Here is a 17325-nt window from a genome sequence, read left to right on the forward strand (position 1 = left end):
TTTCTATAGGTCATCAGCAACTCCAATGATAAAATTACTTCTCTTTCTCCTTTCTTTGATCTTCATTCGATACTCTTCATATTCTTGAATTCCTCATGTGCATATACTTACTTAACATGCAATATTACCCTACTGACTTTTACTTATCCTGTTTCTTTTGAATAGTGTTTAACAATATAGAATTATAGTCCTAGTTTGCATGCCATTGACTCTAAGTGGTTAAGTTTTCCCTCTCATTAAGACTGTTAGCTTCTCGTATTTGTTGCTCAACTTTGAGAGTTTGTGAAAAGACATTTGAGGTTACTCTGCATACAGAGTAGTACCAGATCATTGTCTCGTTTGTATGTGAGTGTATGGATCTATTCAATCGAACCCATTGGTGAAATCCTGCTTCCTTTCTTGGCCTTGTGTATTTTATTGACTCCCTTGGCATAATGACATTTACTTTTCAAAAATAATCATATGTGTTTGGATAAAATATGCAGTATGTATTTAGCATAAAAGAAATAAGTAAATAAAAGGCACACAATAATTAGTATGGCTGTTGATCAGCTGTAAGTCTGTTACTGTCCAAAACCCTATAAGTTCCCTCAGGCAACTTCTTGGTACTTCTTGGGGCCTAGTTGTTCAAAGCATGTGAAATTTTAATTTGTTTACTTTCCAACAATTTGCCCTTTAGTAAGGAAAGGGATGTATCCCTTTCCTTAAAGGCAATTTCCACAGGATGTTCAATTCATACTTCCAAAAGAACTGGTTATTAGCTACAAAAGGGAAATTTCTGGAGTAACTGTAATCCTAGGATTTAATGCATAGAGGTTGGATTGCTAGAATCTGGTGTGCACTGAAACTCATACACTCTGGACTGTGACCATTCATTTGTGGACCTCAGCCTATTGTGGAACAGGTTAAGTAGAATTACCAGCCAGTCCCAGCAAGGACAGCAAAAAGCAATGCCACCACTGTCCTCAGCATGCTCTTCTCTAACTGGGCAAAGCTTCTCTTTAATCACTTCCTCTTTCAATCAATCCAAAGGATTTATTAAACATTCTGTGTCAAATAAAGGGGAGGTGCAACTTCTGGGAAAGTGGTGCTAGAGAGGCCAATCCTAAGGTATGGCTCAGAAGCAAAGCAATCATCATCATCATCACCATTATGTATTTATTAAATACTTAATATGTACTAAGCACTGTGTTAAGTGCCAAACTGTGGGATACAAAGAAAGGGAAAATAAGATTCTTATCCTGAAGGAGCTCACTTTCTAGGGGAGAAAAAAAAAGAAAACAGATATAAATGTACAAAATATCCATCCATCTATCTATCTATCTATCTATCTATCTATCTATCTATCTATCTATCTATCTATCTATCTGTCTCTATGTCTCTATCTATGTCTCTATCTATGTCTCTATCTATCTATCTATCTATCTATCTATCATCTAGTTATCTTTCCATCTAGCTATCTTCAGTAGGATTTAAGTCCTTAGGGAAAGCATTAACTGAGGCAGGGGTGGTGGTAGTGAAGGGAGACTCTTGCAGAAATTTGGATTTAAGCTGAATATTGAAGGGAGCCAAGGAAGTCAAAAGTAGAGATAAATTAATAAATCATCTTCAGTAGACTAAAAATCCCTCCAAATCTTTGTAAATAGTTCACAGTCAATAAAAGGAGATGTCCTCTATTCTCTCAATGTATTGTCAATGGGATTGTCCATGCTTTGCTTTGGAAGATTTTTTTCAAGGTCAAAATAAAGGAAGGTCTCATATTTATTCTTGTTAGGTTGAGTTGGATATTCCTGATCTTATTCATTATAGCACACATTATTTAGTAGCTCCAATGCCTCTAGGAGAATGATATAGTTACTATGGAGTCCCATGCATATACAAGATGATCTTTTAATAAATGAATACTACATCTCTAGCTACTTCTTAATAGGAAGGTGAGGCTTCATATGTCAGGGAGTAGAGAAAGGTTAAAGAAAGGAAGTTGAGTCTTCAGGTATCTATGGAGAGAAGGTTAAGAGAGGGAGATGAAGGTGAGGTTTCAATCCTTGAGGTAAGGTAAAAAGAGATAGAAAGAATAGTGAGTCCTCAAAGATTGGTTGGATTGAGGATGGAGAGAAATAGAGGAACATGACACATCAAACTTCAGCGGTTAGTAAATAGATATTATAGGAGTGAGAAGGTAAGGAGAAAGAGAGAAAGATTAACATCTCGAACATTAGGGAAAGAGAGAAACAAGAAGAAGAGATGTAATTATATAGTGTATATAGGTACACATTCGGCGGGCTTGGTGGGCTGGCATACCCTGGGGGAATTTGATCATTGGTCTTTACCCTGAGGGAGACACTTGAGGGAAAGTTGAAATGTCAATGATAATCCTTGCCCAAGGTATGCTAACCCACCATGTTATATTTGACTCAGACTCTATGCATGTCTACAATTATATAGTCTGCTAGACATTCAATAAATATTTCTTAAATGTATGAACATAACAAGAGTACCTGTAGCAATCCTTTTGGAATATTCTTACAACTTGCACTCTTACTTGTGAATTAACACCCTAGAGGGCAGATTCTATTCCCAGATTGTAGGGTGACTTATGGGTTTGTACTCCTAAAACTAATATGTACAAACAAGTTATATACAAGATAAATATGAAAAAATCAACAGAAGGAAGACACTAAAAGAAAGAGAGACTGGGGTAAACTTCCCATAGAGGTGAGATTTTACCCAGGAATTGAAGAAGTCTAGGGAAGCCAGGAGGCAAAGATGGAGAGTAAGAATATTTCAATCAATCAATCACTTGAGAAACATTTATCCAGTCATTTTGTGTGGTAAGTGCTGAGGATAAGAAAAGAGGCAAAAGACCCCCTATGGAGAGAAAAATGGTATAAAAAGAGACATGAATCCTCAGGCTGCTGTCTTCAAACTGTCGTGTTCAAGAGATAGTAGATTTTTTATTCCATGTTGTTCTGAAAGGTAGGACTAAGACTAGGAGGAAATTATAGAGTAAGATCTCATTTCGATATTTAAAAAAATCATTTATTATAATTAGAGTAGTTCAAGGTTTGAATGTGTTTCTTGGAAGGTAATGAGTTCTCTGGATCTGGAAATCTTCAGAGGCTAGATAATCCAGAAATGAAGTTATAGAAGAAACTCTGACATTTTGTGGAACATCAGATAAGATGGCCTTGAGATATTTTCTAATTCTGAAATTCCATTAAAAATTCCATGAAATAGGACAAATCACAGCACCTGTAGTCTCATTTTTGTTGCCTTCATGGGAATGGAAAGGTACTTTACTTGGCTCTGAGAAAGTCTTGAAAGTAGGGATGAAGACTCTTGTATTACATTAAATTTGGCATATGGAAACTAGAATGACAGTATTAGTTCTTACTTCAGGTCTCTGCCTCTTCACATGCAGCCAATAATGGCAAAGGAACAATTAAAATTTATTGAATTGAACTATGTATAAACAGGTATTTTTGATCTATATAATAGGCATATATGAACATATAGATGTTTATATTTATCTCCTAGTAGATATGAATTCTACTAAGGATTACCACCCTTTGTAGCAGGTATGAGCCTGAGAAGTCATTGTTCACATGTCTATGGAATAGTCACCATTTAGGCAGATTTGCATTGAATTTTATACCTAATGACACACAAAAAGCTCATAAAAATTTCAGTCTTTTAGGCAGTATAATATGGGAGAAATACCTAAGAATCTTGAGATCTGGATTTTAACCAAAGCACCAAATCTGATTCTTCTACTAATAAACTAGATTCCTCATATACTAGATTCCTATAGAATGCTCCTTAATGTCTCTATATCTCAGTTTCCTCATTTGTCAAACAGGATACAGATATTGAATAATTCATACTTGCATAATCTCACAGTGCCACAGTCCAGATAATGTAACATGTAACAGCCTTTCATATTACTTCAGGGTTTTATATTTTGAACTTATTTCTATTCAAATTCATTTTCTCCTTTCAGCTTCCCATCCACACTAGTCAATGTAAATTATGTGATACTAATAATAATGACGAAAAGGACAATTTAAATATAATTAAAAGTATAAGGCAAAGAGCAGGATAATACATTAAACAGCAAAAAAAATCCCACAATTAATTATTGCCCAAACAAAATTTGATGTCCCTTACAAAGATAATAGATTTGGAAGTATTTTGAAAAGTTAAATGTAGCATATAACTATATAGTTATACATACCATGTAACTTTAAAGTATATAGTTTTGTATTTCCTATAACCCTCAAATCATAGTAGATGTTCAATAAATATTTGTTGATTATTGTTTTTTTTTTTTAAAGCAATCGGGGTTAAGTAACTTGCTCAAGGTTACACGACTAGTTATTTCTGGGTGTGGTGCTAAGTATCTGCACCTGGATTTGATCCCCAGGTCATCCCGACACTGGAGCCGGTGCTCTTACTTGCTGAGCCACCTGGCCACCCCTGTTGATTATTGTTGACATTTATTTTGTGCTTGAAGATTTACAAAGCCTCTTTGATTTTCCCCATACCACAATATATGTTTTGCAATTTTTTAAAGATTATCTTTAGTCTGTCTGTCTTTCTCTAGATATAGAAGGTAACAACTGCAATTATTTTGTGAGGTAGGTAATATAGACATCTTTATGCTAATTTTAGGGATGAGGAAATGGAGGTTCATGGAGAAGGGACTTTCTCAGAAAAAAAAACACATAACAATATCAAAAGAAGGATTTGAGCTCAGATCATGTTTCTTAGTAAAGTGTTCTTTCTCATGTTCCAAGAACTCTAAATTATAACAACAGTATAGAAAGTCGTTACATGTAACTCAGATAAAAAAGTAACTTTGAGTTGGCCTCAAAGGAGAAAATATTATAGATGATTAAAATGAATACAGATACCAATTTTACTCATGACATTGTTACAAAGGACTGAAGTGCAAGCCCATCATAGAATCATAACTATGGAAAAGAGCTATGGAGTTCTCAAGTTCAACTTCCTTCCTTCAGGACATTTTCCACTTTAAAGAGGAAAGATTTGCTTCTCCATTTGTGTTCCCTTCTGTCTTCCTTTCTAGGAGAGTTCTTACCTTCTGACAAATTGCTAGAGGCTTGAAGAGAGCGAATATTGAGAGTAGCCAAGATAGCCTCAGCATCGAGCAAAAAACGGTTACGTGACAACTCAGATGATTGGGATAGGATGGCACACATTGAACATTCTTTAATGTTGGCTGCAATTAGGTCTCCAAGAAAGAGAGCAGATCCCTACATGGAAACAGGGAGGAAGGAAAGAGGCTTAGTTAGAAGTTAGGCAGTTACTTAACCTTGTGGATAAGCATATATTGAACATAAAAGCAATGAAAGATCAGGCTAGAAGAAATAAAGGCAATCTTACCCTAATTCACAATTTTGTCAATGGTCAGTCCTGAATGTGATTGATTTTGAAGTCAGCCAGCCAACAAGCATTTATTAAGTGCTTATAATATCTCTGCACTGTCAAGTGTTGGAGATATAAATACAAGCAAAAAGAAAGGCAGGCCTTTAACTAAAAAGGCTAAAGGTGGGAAGGAGGTATGCTGCAAAGCTAATGGTGACAGATTAACTTGCTAAATACCAGATGCTTCTGCTTTGGAAATCCTTCAAGGAAGGAATCTTTTTTATTATTTAATTATTATTAGTTATATTTAATAATCAGTTCCCAACTATCTGAGTGTAGGCCAAGGAAGCAATTGAATTAGGGTCCTAAGAATTCTTATATAATGGTGAAACAGGGCAATTTTTTAAAAGCAAATTAAAGAGCTAGAAACATCAATCAGCAAAAAATTCAACATCTGTCTCAAAGCTTAAATCCAAAGGACATTTCATACTGACAGAAGAAAACATAGTGTTACAATAGTGACAATTTTTAGAACCCCAATACGGCTCCTGGTACATCTCCTAAAGAAAGCCTGTGAGGGTTCCCTAACAATTGTGATAGCTTATGTTCTCTCCCTCAGATTATCATGCCAATACTTATATTTTTATATAATGTGTTGTATCTCTCCATTAGGAAGTAAGCTCCTTGAGAGAAGGGATTGGCTTTTTTTTTTTGTCTTTTTATCCTCAGTACCTACCTAGATGGTGCTTTCCACATTTAAGGAACTTTGTACATTTGGGTTACATTGGTGTAGGATCACTGGATTTAGATTTGATTTCATGCAATCCTTTCATTTTACAGACAAGTAAATATGTCAAGAGATTGAAAAATAATATGCCCGAACTTTCACAGTCAATAAGAAACAGGTTTAAACTAATAAGTAGCAGAATTAGAATTTGGACCCAGGTCCTCTGACTCTGGATACAGTGTCCTTTCCACTGTACCAATAATGCCTACTAGAATTTGGAAATCCTTTATGAATCGTTCTTGGGTGATTTCTCTTTCTTCTTTCACATTCTGCTGCAAGAGGGAAATAGATGTAGGAAAGTACATGGGTCAAAATAAATCTAGCTGTATATTGGGATCCATTTTTAAAGCATGAAAATGTACATGGTGATGGAATTCTCTACACTTAACCGGGTCAGTGTTCAGTTTAAACACTGATCTTGGAGTCCAAATATCAGGTTTTTAATCTTAGTTCTGCCACTTATTATATATCCAAGCTTGGGCTTGATTTCTTGAGAACTTGATTTACTCCCAAAATGAAGGAATTGAGCTCAGTGAAGCCTAGGATCCTTTCTAGCTTTAAATCTTTTATCTTTCAAGGATAAACACACAGTACATCAGCTGCTCTCTGCAAAGTCAGCAATGATCTCTTTATTGCTAGATCCAGTCACCTTTGTTTAAACCTAATTCTTCTTGACTTCTGTAGAGTGTTTGATATGATTGAGAACCTTTTCTTCTGGATATTCATTTCTCTGGATAACACAACTCTGTCGTGGTTCTCTTCATATCTGTTGGACTGATTTTTCTCTCTCTTTCTTGTTGGCTCATCATCCATTCTTGAAGAAGCAAGGATGTGCTCAAATAACAACTTGTTCAAGGAGCATTTCCTAACTCCTCAAGTTGTATTTCTCCCTCCCCAATCACTGTGTATTTTAAGAGGGTTAGTGTAACATGTACTCATTTATCTTGAAGAGCCTTTAAGAAAGAACCCAGGATTGCCTTTGTGACATGGTGAAATATTAGAAATAGATTATTATAAAGGGCTCTGTAAATAGCAGGTATTTAACAATAATTATATATGTTGTGTTTTTGTATCTGTTTTATTTTTCTTATGAGATAAGACTGTGATCATCACAAGCATGGTCTATGTTATTTCTCTATACCTCTCTCGTAGTTATTAATATAGATCCTCACAAATAGTAGGAACTTTTAAAAAATCTTGAGGGTCTTGTAATATTTTCTAAATTTTGAATATAAGTATAAAATAAATACTACATATGTGTGGTAGATCTATGGATTGTGATGAACCCAAACGGATTATCCACATTAATGAGAAAATAGATACATTAAAATCTATTTCTAAAAAATTAAAAGGTCTTTAATAATATTAATTAAATAAAATTAAATGAAATTAATTTACATAATACTTTAGGGTTTACCAAGTTCTTTTCTCCTAATTGTTGTGAATATTTTGTTTCATTCTCCAAATTGTTATAAATATTCCATCCAAATTTTGACAATCTTCACAGATAAGAAAATCTTGGTATCAAGGGGGGCCAATTCTTGCTCAGATTTTTCCATCATTTTAGAATCAGTATTGCAACAATGACATAAATATCTCTATATCCTCCCCCCACACTCACACTTACTGGGAGTATATACAGCTTGGGAAAATTTCTCAGGAATCTCCATTCTTTTTGCAGGTAATCCAAAGACCCAATGAATACAATGTCCTTCAGCTCTTTGTAGGTATAGTTACTGGTTCTTAGGGGCCTCACAAAGTTCTGAAGCCCCACCAGTGGTGAGTGAGCATTTCCAAAGACACAGACGACAACATGGTTCTGGAATTTTATCGTGTCATGCTCAATATGTTTCTAAAGAGAAACAACCCAGAGAAAAAGAGAAGTTTTTTTTTTTTAAATCCCCAAACACATCATTTCTAGAAATGAAATTTCCTACATGTGTATCCTTGTTTTCTGTTCCTCCTCCACAATTAAGTTTTTCTAGGCTTAGTTTTCTGCCTATTGGGCCCCTAACATCAAAGCAGGAGTGAGCTCTGGTATGACAAATACTGTCAAGTTCAAAAGTCTGGATAGGGTGAATGGTTTACTTCACTGGTTTCAAACTCACATAGAAACAGAGACACTAAACCCTACATAAGGATCCCTGTGGGGCACCAATTGACTGACAAACACATTACTAACATTATCTGTGTTTAATTTTATTTTTATTTATTTTGTTACATATTTTTCTGATTACTTTTTAATCTGGTTCAATAACACTCAGGAATGTTGTAACTGTGTATTTAACAGATCTGGTCTACTTGACCATGTGTATTCCTATATTCATCCAGAGGTAGCTAGGTGGTAAAAATTGATCCAGCACTGAGCTAGAAAAACCTAAATTCAAACAGCTGCTGCATCACACTGATAGAAATGGGGGCTATAACCTGAACATAAGGATCTTTGTAGTCAACATATTGACTTAGTTTAAAATGTAATATTACCTATGTTTTATTAGATATTTTCCAATTACATTTTATTCTGCTTTAATCTGAATTGCATTCAAGGAGATTTTATGTTTGACACCTCCAATCTAGTCCAACCCCTTAATTTTACAAAGTATAATTTAGTGGAAGGAGCTCTGGATTTGAAGTCAGAATCCATGAATTCAGATCTTAGATCTGCTATAATGACTGCTGAAGTGACCTTGGCCAAGTCTCTGAGATTCAGTGTCCTCATCTACAAAAATTCAGGATTATGCTAAATGAACTGTAAGTATCTATCTGGTGGTCCATAAAAGTTAAAGTATTTTCCACAGATATATATCTATATGTCTGTATCTATAGATATATCTACATCTATCTCGATCTATATAGCAGAGTCTGAACTCAAATCAAGGTGTTCAGACTTGAAAGCCAGTGTTCATTCTTTTATATCATACTACATTTTCTTCTTCCTACCAGTCATCTATAAGAGGATATAAATGCCTATTTGCAATAAATATTCTTTCCCAAGGCAACAGATTTCATTGAAAGCTAAATTTCTTTTGAGTCTAATGCCCAAATTCTTTTATGCATTTATACCAATGTATATCATGGCTCATAAAAGTGCATGGAGTTTCAGAGATGATGTTATTTACTTGGAAGTCATAAAAGACAAGGTGGTATAGATAAAATGGCATTTCTGCACAGGTACAAAATTGTGACCTCCTACAATGATTAGTTAGAATCTCTGGTCCTCAGTTTTCCTGTATACGAAATGAAGGAGGTAGTGGATGAAGTCATTGAGTAGGGCCCTTCGGTCCTAGATCCTGGTACTCCTGGGAAACTCCCCTAGGTCAGCCCCTCCCTGTGTTGCACATTGGGCTACCAAGTAAGTGAGGTGGAAGAAAAGTCATGAAATGATGACTCAGAAGCAGCTATTGAAATAAGTGAAAAGTCTCAAATTAGCACATGTGCTAAGTAAAACTGCCTTTTACAAAGCTCCCCCAATACCCTGCAAAAGGAAACATAAGCATGTTGTCTGGGGAGCCCACCATGAACGATCTGAATTTTAAACAAATCTATTTAAGAATTGTCTCTAGCTAACCAGATTAGTTTTAAGTTGAATAATGAAGCCTCTAATGCTATTTAGTGTAACATGCCTGAAGTCCAACAATTACTCTTCTGAACAGAACTAAACAATTAGAAACAAGATATGTGGCACAGGGTATTAATAGGCACAGTTAGAGATGCTTTTTAGGAGAAGCTGTGGTACAAAGCTGCTTCTTAGCATGAAGAGCACTGGATTTGGAATCCGAGGAGTTAAGTTTGAGATCTGGCTTTGCAGTTAACTCTCAGTGTGACTAAGGCTAACCACCTCTCTGGATCTTAGCTTCCTCATTTAAAATGATAGGGGTTGAACTAGATCAGGGGTAAGGAACTTGAGACCTCAAGGCCACATGTGGCCCTCTAGGTCCTCAAGTACAGCCCTTTGACTTAATCCAAACTTCACAGAACAAACCCTTTTTTTAAGAGGAGAGCATTCTGGGCTTGGAATCTGGAAGATTTTGATTGCAGTACTACCTTTGACACATACACACTAGCTATGTGGAATCCAGAAAGCTACTGTCTCTGTTCCTGAAGCAACTGCCTAGAATTTATCTTCTAAGGCTGTTGTCTTGCAATCTACATTAGTGAAGGGAGTTCCCACACTATAAGTTCCCCAAATGACAAAATCATAGATTTTTCAAGCAGTCTATCTGATATAAGTCAAACAATCCATGCCATCATGGCCCTCTACTTAGAAAAAAGTAGAACTATTCTGGTGTCTGGATGCAAGTGCACATCAAAAATCTCCAAAAGAGGTTCCAGAATCTCTGAAATCTCACAGTATAGTCTTCACACTACAGATTCAATAAATAATAATTCACATTATTATTATCATTCTAGTAGTTTGGTCATATTTTTTTCATAACAACCATCTGAAATAGGTATCTTTATACCAAGCTTGTTCACTTGCAAGGAATGTTGTAGTGGGTATCCTTTTGTGGGGTATGGGTTGGACAAAATTTCTTCAAACTCTGAAATTCTGTGATCTATGATTCCCACCATACAGATTGACAAGCAGATATTCAGAGAGGGTTCAGGGGCTAGCTCAGTGTTCATATAGTTCAGAAGCATCTAAATAGGGACATTACTGTTTCAAATTCAAGTGTTCTTCCTGCTATATAATATCTATTACTTAGTATCCATTTATTAGCCTCTGGGATTCTTCTGTTCTATAATGAACTCCGAAAACTTTCCAAAAATTTGCCTTCCACTGAAAACATGTTTAGTTTCCTACTCAATGGAAGTTTCTTCTGCTTTGTTTAGAGTGAAACACTTAATTGCTAAAATGGTGAATTTCAGTTCCCTAAGTGTCTTCCAATTGACATGACAGCTCAGGAGATTCCCTGTTTTTGATCCAGTGATTGATTACACTCTTGCAAAACTGTATTGCCTCCTTGGCAGGACACTGGCATCAAACCACAGGCATGCTGGGGCGTGTGTGTGTGTGTGTGTGTGTGTGTGTGTGTGGAGGAGAAGTGTATATACAGGCACACATACACCTGTGTGTTTTTTAACAATGTAAACTGAACCATTAATGAAAATCAGGATTAGGGAGCTTTGATTCCCAATTAGTCACAGATGAAATAGCCATGCAGAGAACAATTCAAGAAGTCATCTGTATTAATTGGCTCATACCTTAGTTTCCACTACTGGGAAATGAATTGTGAAGGGAATGTTAGGATGTTACCAAAAGACCCTTTAAGTCTTAGCTGAAAATTATCTTAAAGGTCATTTAGTCTGATTTTCTCTTGTTGCATATGAGGAAACTGAGACATGTAGAGGAGTGGTAAATTGATCAAGGTAAAGGGAGGTTCATAGATAGACATCTTCTAAGATCTCAGATTGATTTTAATGTAGATGGGAAACAAATATTTGATTGGCAGGCATGCCCCACTTTCAGAAACTCAATAAATGAAAATCCAGCCTGAGAAAACATAGAATTAGTATGTGTATATATGCATGTGTCACTATAAAGACAACAATAACAACAACAGAAGGACAGACTGCAGTACTATTTTAAAGAGTGAGCTCTCTTGGTGCATTAGAATTGATTTACTTTACAAACTTTTAAATAACTTTTCAGGAACATATCTACTTGGTAAACCAGGTCAATTGATATTAATTCAGCTTGATTTTTTATCTCCTTGAACAGAATTTCATGCATCCAGTGTCAGACACACAATTAATTACAAGAAAAGCCCACTGTGATATCATAATAATCTGGATATGTCATATAGCTGGTAGATTGTGGGATCACCTGATTGTTTAAATGGGTGTTTGTTCCCTTCCTCAAAATCTAAGTTTATATATTAGAAGAAAGGAGAAGAGCAGGGACATAAGGCACATGCCTATAATCTCTGCTACTAGGGTAGACTTAAGCTAGTAGATAGCTTGAGTTTAAGATTTCTGAGCATTACTAGAGCTAAAACCAATATGGTTTTCTCACTATGTCTAGCATCCATATAGTGAGCCTCCAAGATTGTAGAGGAGGGCACTTAAAGCCTAGCAAACTGCCCCAGGTCTGCAAATGAAGCTGGTCAAAGCTTCCATGCTAATTAGTACTGTGAATGAGCCCATGATTGGCTAATACACTTTCAGTCTAGGCAAAAATAAAGATACTTAGTCTCAAAAAAGCAGGTTATGCTAGGACTATTAGGGAATTAGGGAAGGCAATTAGGATTTTGTTGCACAGGTACCTACCAGAATTACATTTTCCAGAGGGACTGACCTACACCAGTGGTACATGCCACTGTAATCAAAAAGTTCGTTTTCCATATCAATCTCCAAAGTAGTCAGATCCCTAAGCAGAGAGAGTAGAGAGTTAATATAATATTCTAGGGCCTCAGCAATATCCTTAAGAACTGAACTTAAAAGTCAAGACTTGAACTGGACTTCCAGGAGCCAAGACAATGGAGTAAGCATTAAATCACTGTAGCTCTCCCATATTCACTTCCAAAAAACCATGAAATGGCATCCCAGAACAAATCTTGGAACACCAGAGCCAGCAGAAAGATGGAGTGAAGTGGTTTTCTTAGAATGGGAGACTTGGAAGATCAACAAGAAAGGTCCATCTCAATCACGTAAATGGGGAGTGTTTCTAGGACAGAAAGTGTTCCGGCAAGCAAGCAGTAAGTACCACCTCAGCAAACCAGCAGGAGATTCTGAGACCTAGAGTGGTAGAGCAGGCAAATTCCAACACCAGAATCCCCAGCATGCCTTAGCATGGCCAGGGGAACTGGCAGACTCCCCCTCTGAGAACCACCACGTGCTTCAGTGTAGCTATGGGGAAATACAGAAACACTGGGCCTCAGCAAATGTCAGATACCAACACTAGGGTGCCATCTCTGCACCAGGTAAGCTGCCAGAACCCTATAACCTCCAGCAGTGCCAGCCACCCCTCAACCCACACCCTCAACACAGCACCAGGCATGCGGCTTCCCTGTGGGTCTCAGGGCAACATCAGTGCAGAACCAGGTAATTATCCAGGGCCTATACAATAGGCAAAAGAATCCTGAGACAGAGCTCCTTCCACCCTGGACGCAGAGATCAAAGTTAAAAGAAAGGAAAAAGACCAAAAAAGATGATCAAAAACCAAAACGAAACAAAACAAACAAACAAAAAAAAAGAATCTGACCATATAAAGTTCAAGGCACAAACTCAGAGGAGGATAACAATATCAAAATATCTATGGGCCAAACTCCAGAGAAAAATGAGAAGTGGCCTAAATCCCAGAAAGAACTTAGGGAAGAGCTCAAAAAGAAGTTTAAAAATCATATATAAAAGAGATAGAAGAAAAAAATGCGAAAAGAAATGAGAGTGATGCAAGAGAATTATGAAAAAAAAGCCTCAACAGCTTGGAAAACTGTTAAAAAAATAGAATTGGCCAAATGGAAAAGGAGAAGCAAAAATCCACTGAAGAAAACAACTTCTTAAAGAAAACAATTGGCCAAATGGAAAAAGAAAGCATGAAAGCTAATTGAGAAAAACAATACCTTTTGTTGGAATTGGGCAAGTGGAAGTTAATAACTCTATGAGACATCATAAATCAATCAAACACATTCAAAAGAATGAAAAAAGTGAAAGAAAATATAAAATACCTCATGGGAAAAACAACTGATCTGGAAAATAGATCCAGGAGAGACAATATCAGAATCACTGGACTACCTGAAACCCATAATGAAAAGGAGGACCTGGATAGCATCTTTCAAGAAATTATCAAGGAAAACTACCTTGATGTGCTGAACCCAGAGTGCAAAGTAGACATAGAAATAATCCACTAATCACATCAAGAAAGAGATTCCAAAATAAAAACCCAAGGAACATTATAGCCAAATTTCAGAACTTTCAGGTCAAGGAAAAAAGTACTACAAGTGGCCAGAAAGAAGCAATTCAAATATCAGGGAGTCAAAATCAGGAACACACAGGACTTGGCAGTTGCAACGTTAAAGGGCAAGAGGCCATGGAACATGATATTTGAGAAGACAAAAGAACCAGGACTACAACCAAGATTCACTAATCCAGCAAAACTAAACATAATACATCAAGGGGAAAAATGGCAATTCAATGAAATAGAAAAATTTGAAGCCTTAATAAGAAGACTAAAACTAAACCAAAAATTTGACCTCCAATATCAAGACCCAAAAGAAGCACAAACAAATCAAAAGGGAAAAGAAAAAAATAAGGGATTCAATAGAGCTAAATTTTTACATCCCTCCATGGAAAGATAATACTTGTAACTATTAAATATTGTATCAAGAACACTATAGCTAGAAGGAATATACATAGACAGAGGTGAATTTGAGGGAATGACATAAAAAAATTAATGGGTGAGAAAGAGGAGTTGAATATAGAAATCTATCTTACCCTACAGGGAAGTATAAGGGGAAGAGATTAAGTAAAGACCAGATGGGTGGGGACTGACAGAAGGCAGCGCAGATCAGGGATGGTGGTAGACAGAAGCAAAACACTGGTGAGATGGAAAAGGGTTAAAGGAGAGTAAGGACAAACAGGAAGAAGAATAGGATTAAGGGAAATACACAGTTAGTAATCATAACTGTAAATGTGAATAGGATGAATTCTTCCATAAAATGGAAACATAGCAAAGTGGATCAAAAATCAGAATCCTACAATATGTTGTTTACAAGAAACACACTTGAAGCAGGGAGGCTGGAGCAGAATCTGCTTCACCTGAAGAAAAAAAGAGGAGGAATAGTCTTGGTCTTAGACTAAACAAAAGCAAAAATAAACCTAATTAAAAGAGATAAGGAAGGAAACTACATTTTGCTTAAAGGTACCATAGACATTGATGCAATCAAATTAGAAAAGCAAGGAATAGTCTACTTGTAAGATGTAGGAGGAGGGAAAGAAAAGAGATAGCATTATAATATATAGAATAGATAATTTTGATTGCACTAAATTAAAAAGTTTTTGTAAATACAAACCAATGGAACAAAAATTAGAAGGAATGAAGAAAGTTGGGAAACAATCCTTATAGAAAATGTCTCTGATAAAGGCCTCATTTCTCAAATATATAGAGAACTGAATCAAATTTATGAAAATACAAGTCATTCCCCAATTGACAAATGGTCAAAGGATATGAAGAGGCAGGTTCCAGATGAAGAAATAAAAAATAAAAACCACCTACAGGCATATGGAGAAGTGCTTTAAATAATTTTTGATTAGAGAAATGCAAATTAAAACAACTCTGAAATATCACCTCACACTAAGTTTGGCTAATATGGAAAAAAGGAAAATGATAAATGTTGGAGAGGATATGGGACACTAATGAACTGTTGGTGGAGTTGAGAACTGATCCTTCAATTCTGTGGAGCAATTTGAAACTATCCCCAAAGGGCAACCAAAATGTGCATATCCTTTGATCTAGCAATACCACTACTAGTTCTGTATCCCAAAGACATCACAAAAAAGGAAAATTACCTACAGATGCAAACATTTATAGCAGCCCTAATCATGGTGGCAAAATATTGGAAACTGAGGGGATACCAATCAATTGGGGAATGGCTGAATAAGCTATGGTATATGAATATAATGCAGTACTGTTGTGCAATAAGAAATGATGAATAGGCACATTTTAGAAAAACCTGGAAAGACTTGTACAAACTGATGCAAAATGAAATGAACAGAATAAGGAAAACATTGTGCACACACTCAGCAACATCATGTGACAATAAATTATGAATGACTCAGCTTTTCTCAGCCACAGAATTTTCTAAGACAAGTATAAAGGACTCATAAAGGAAAATGCTATCCATATCCAATTAAAGAATTGATGGGCTCTGAAGGAAGATTGAAGCATATTTTTTCACTTTATTCTCTTTTATGTTTTTTTTTCTTTTGCTCTGTTTCTTCTTCCATAACTTTGATGAACATGGAAATGTGTTTTACCTGATAGCATATGTATAAAGTATATCAAACTGCCTACCATTTTCAGGAAAGGGAAGGGAATGGAGGGAGAAAAATTTGGAACTCAAAATCTTGTAAAATTGAATGTTAAAAATTTTCCTGATATGTAATTGGGGGAAAATAAAATAACATTTAAAGCAAAAAAATATGTCATCACAGGAAAAAATATTCCAGGGACTTTACACAAAGATGCCAACACGACAGGTTCCAATTTAGCTCTACTTTCTGGAGAAACCCTATAGGAATGAGGAAAAGTGCCAGGAGAAACAAAGATTCAATAATACCCAAGAGAAACACCAGTTAGCAACACCATCCTGTCCAAAACCATAGGAAGCAACAGCCTAAAACCTATGGACATCTTTGAAGAAGCTATGGACAATCTCATATGTGGGGCATTTTTAGGAGAACTAGATCTCAACTTCTAAGCTGAAGATTGGTTAGGAGAGGGGTCTGAAGCCAACTAAATCTCTCAATCAGTCTGAACCAGGAGCTAAGGCAAGTACAAACCCTTTATTTCGGCCAAAAGTCATTGACTTCTACATTGGTGAAAATATAAGGAGAATGTCTAAGATCAGTTTGACTTCCCAGTTGGAGCATCATCAGGAAAAAGGGGACAAAGTTGCTGACTACAGCAGTAGGCAAGGCCCAGTCTCAGCTCTATGTCCCATTCTGTGTTTCAAGTCAGGACTACAGAGGAGGCAGCATTCATCCCAAGGCGCCTTCATAAACAGGCCAAGAGTAGAAGAGGTCAGATCGGGACCCAGCCTTCTGATCCAGAATGGCACCTATACTATATAGTGGGAGGGAAGGCCTGGTCATAGCCACTCTATCCAAGATAGTAAGAGGAGCTTTATAAAAAGACTCTGACATCATCCCTGGTACAATGAGAGGCAACTAAATGGAGCAGTTGATAGAGTACTGATCTTGGAATCAGGAAGACCAACCAGAATTGAAGGCCTCTGATACTTACTAGTCATGTGACCCTGGTCAAGTCCCTTCACCTTTGTTTTTCTCAGTTCCTTCATTTAAAAATGAGGATAGGGGTGGCTAGGTGACACAGTGAATAGAGTACTGGCCCTGGAGTCAGGAGGACCTGAGTTCAAATCCGGCCTCAGACACTTAACACAAAAACTAGCCGTGTGACCTTGGGTGAGCCA

At 36.4% G+C, this 17325-nt stretch overlaps 1 protein-coding gene across 1 annotated transcript in view; it reads right to left on the reverse strand.

Annotated features, from left to right (window-relative positions):
• Nucleotides 1-17325, reverse strand: part of KCNU1 (potassium calcium-activated channel subfamily U member 1) — a 305967-nt gene that overhangs the window by 68670 nt on the left and 219972 nt on the right. The window contains 3 exon segments of the mRNA XM_069075353.1: nucleotides 5102-5276; nucleotides 7803-8027; nucleotides 12446-12545. Coding sequence (XP_068931454.1) covers nucleotides 5102-5276; nucleotides 7803-8027; nucleotides 12446-12545 — 500 coding nt within the window.

The sequence above is a fragment of the Petaurus breviceps genome, unplaced genomic scaffold, assembly GCF_028583685.1.
Source record: "Petaurus breviceps papuanus isolate PSGF00001 unplaced genomic scaffold, PetGlider_PUasm1.0 90919, whole genome shotgun sequence".
NCBI classification, from domain to species: Eukaryota; Metazoa; Chordata; class Mammalia; order Diprotodontia; family Petauridae; genus Petaurus; species Petaurus breviceps.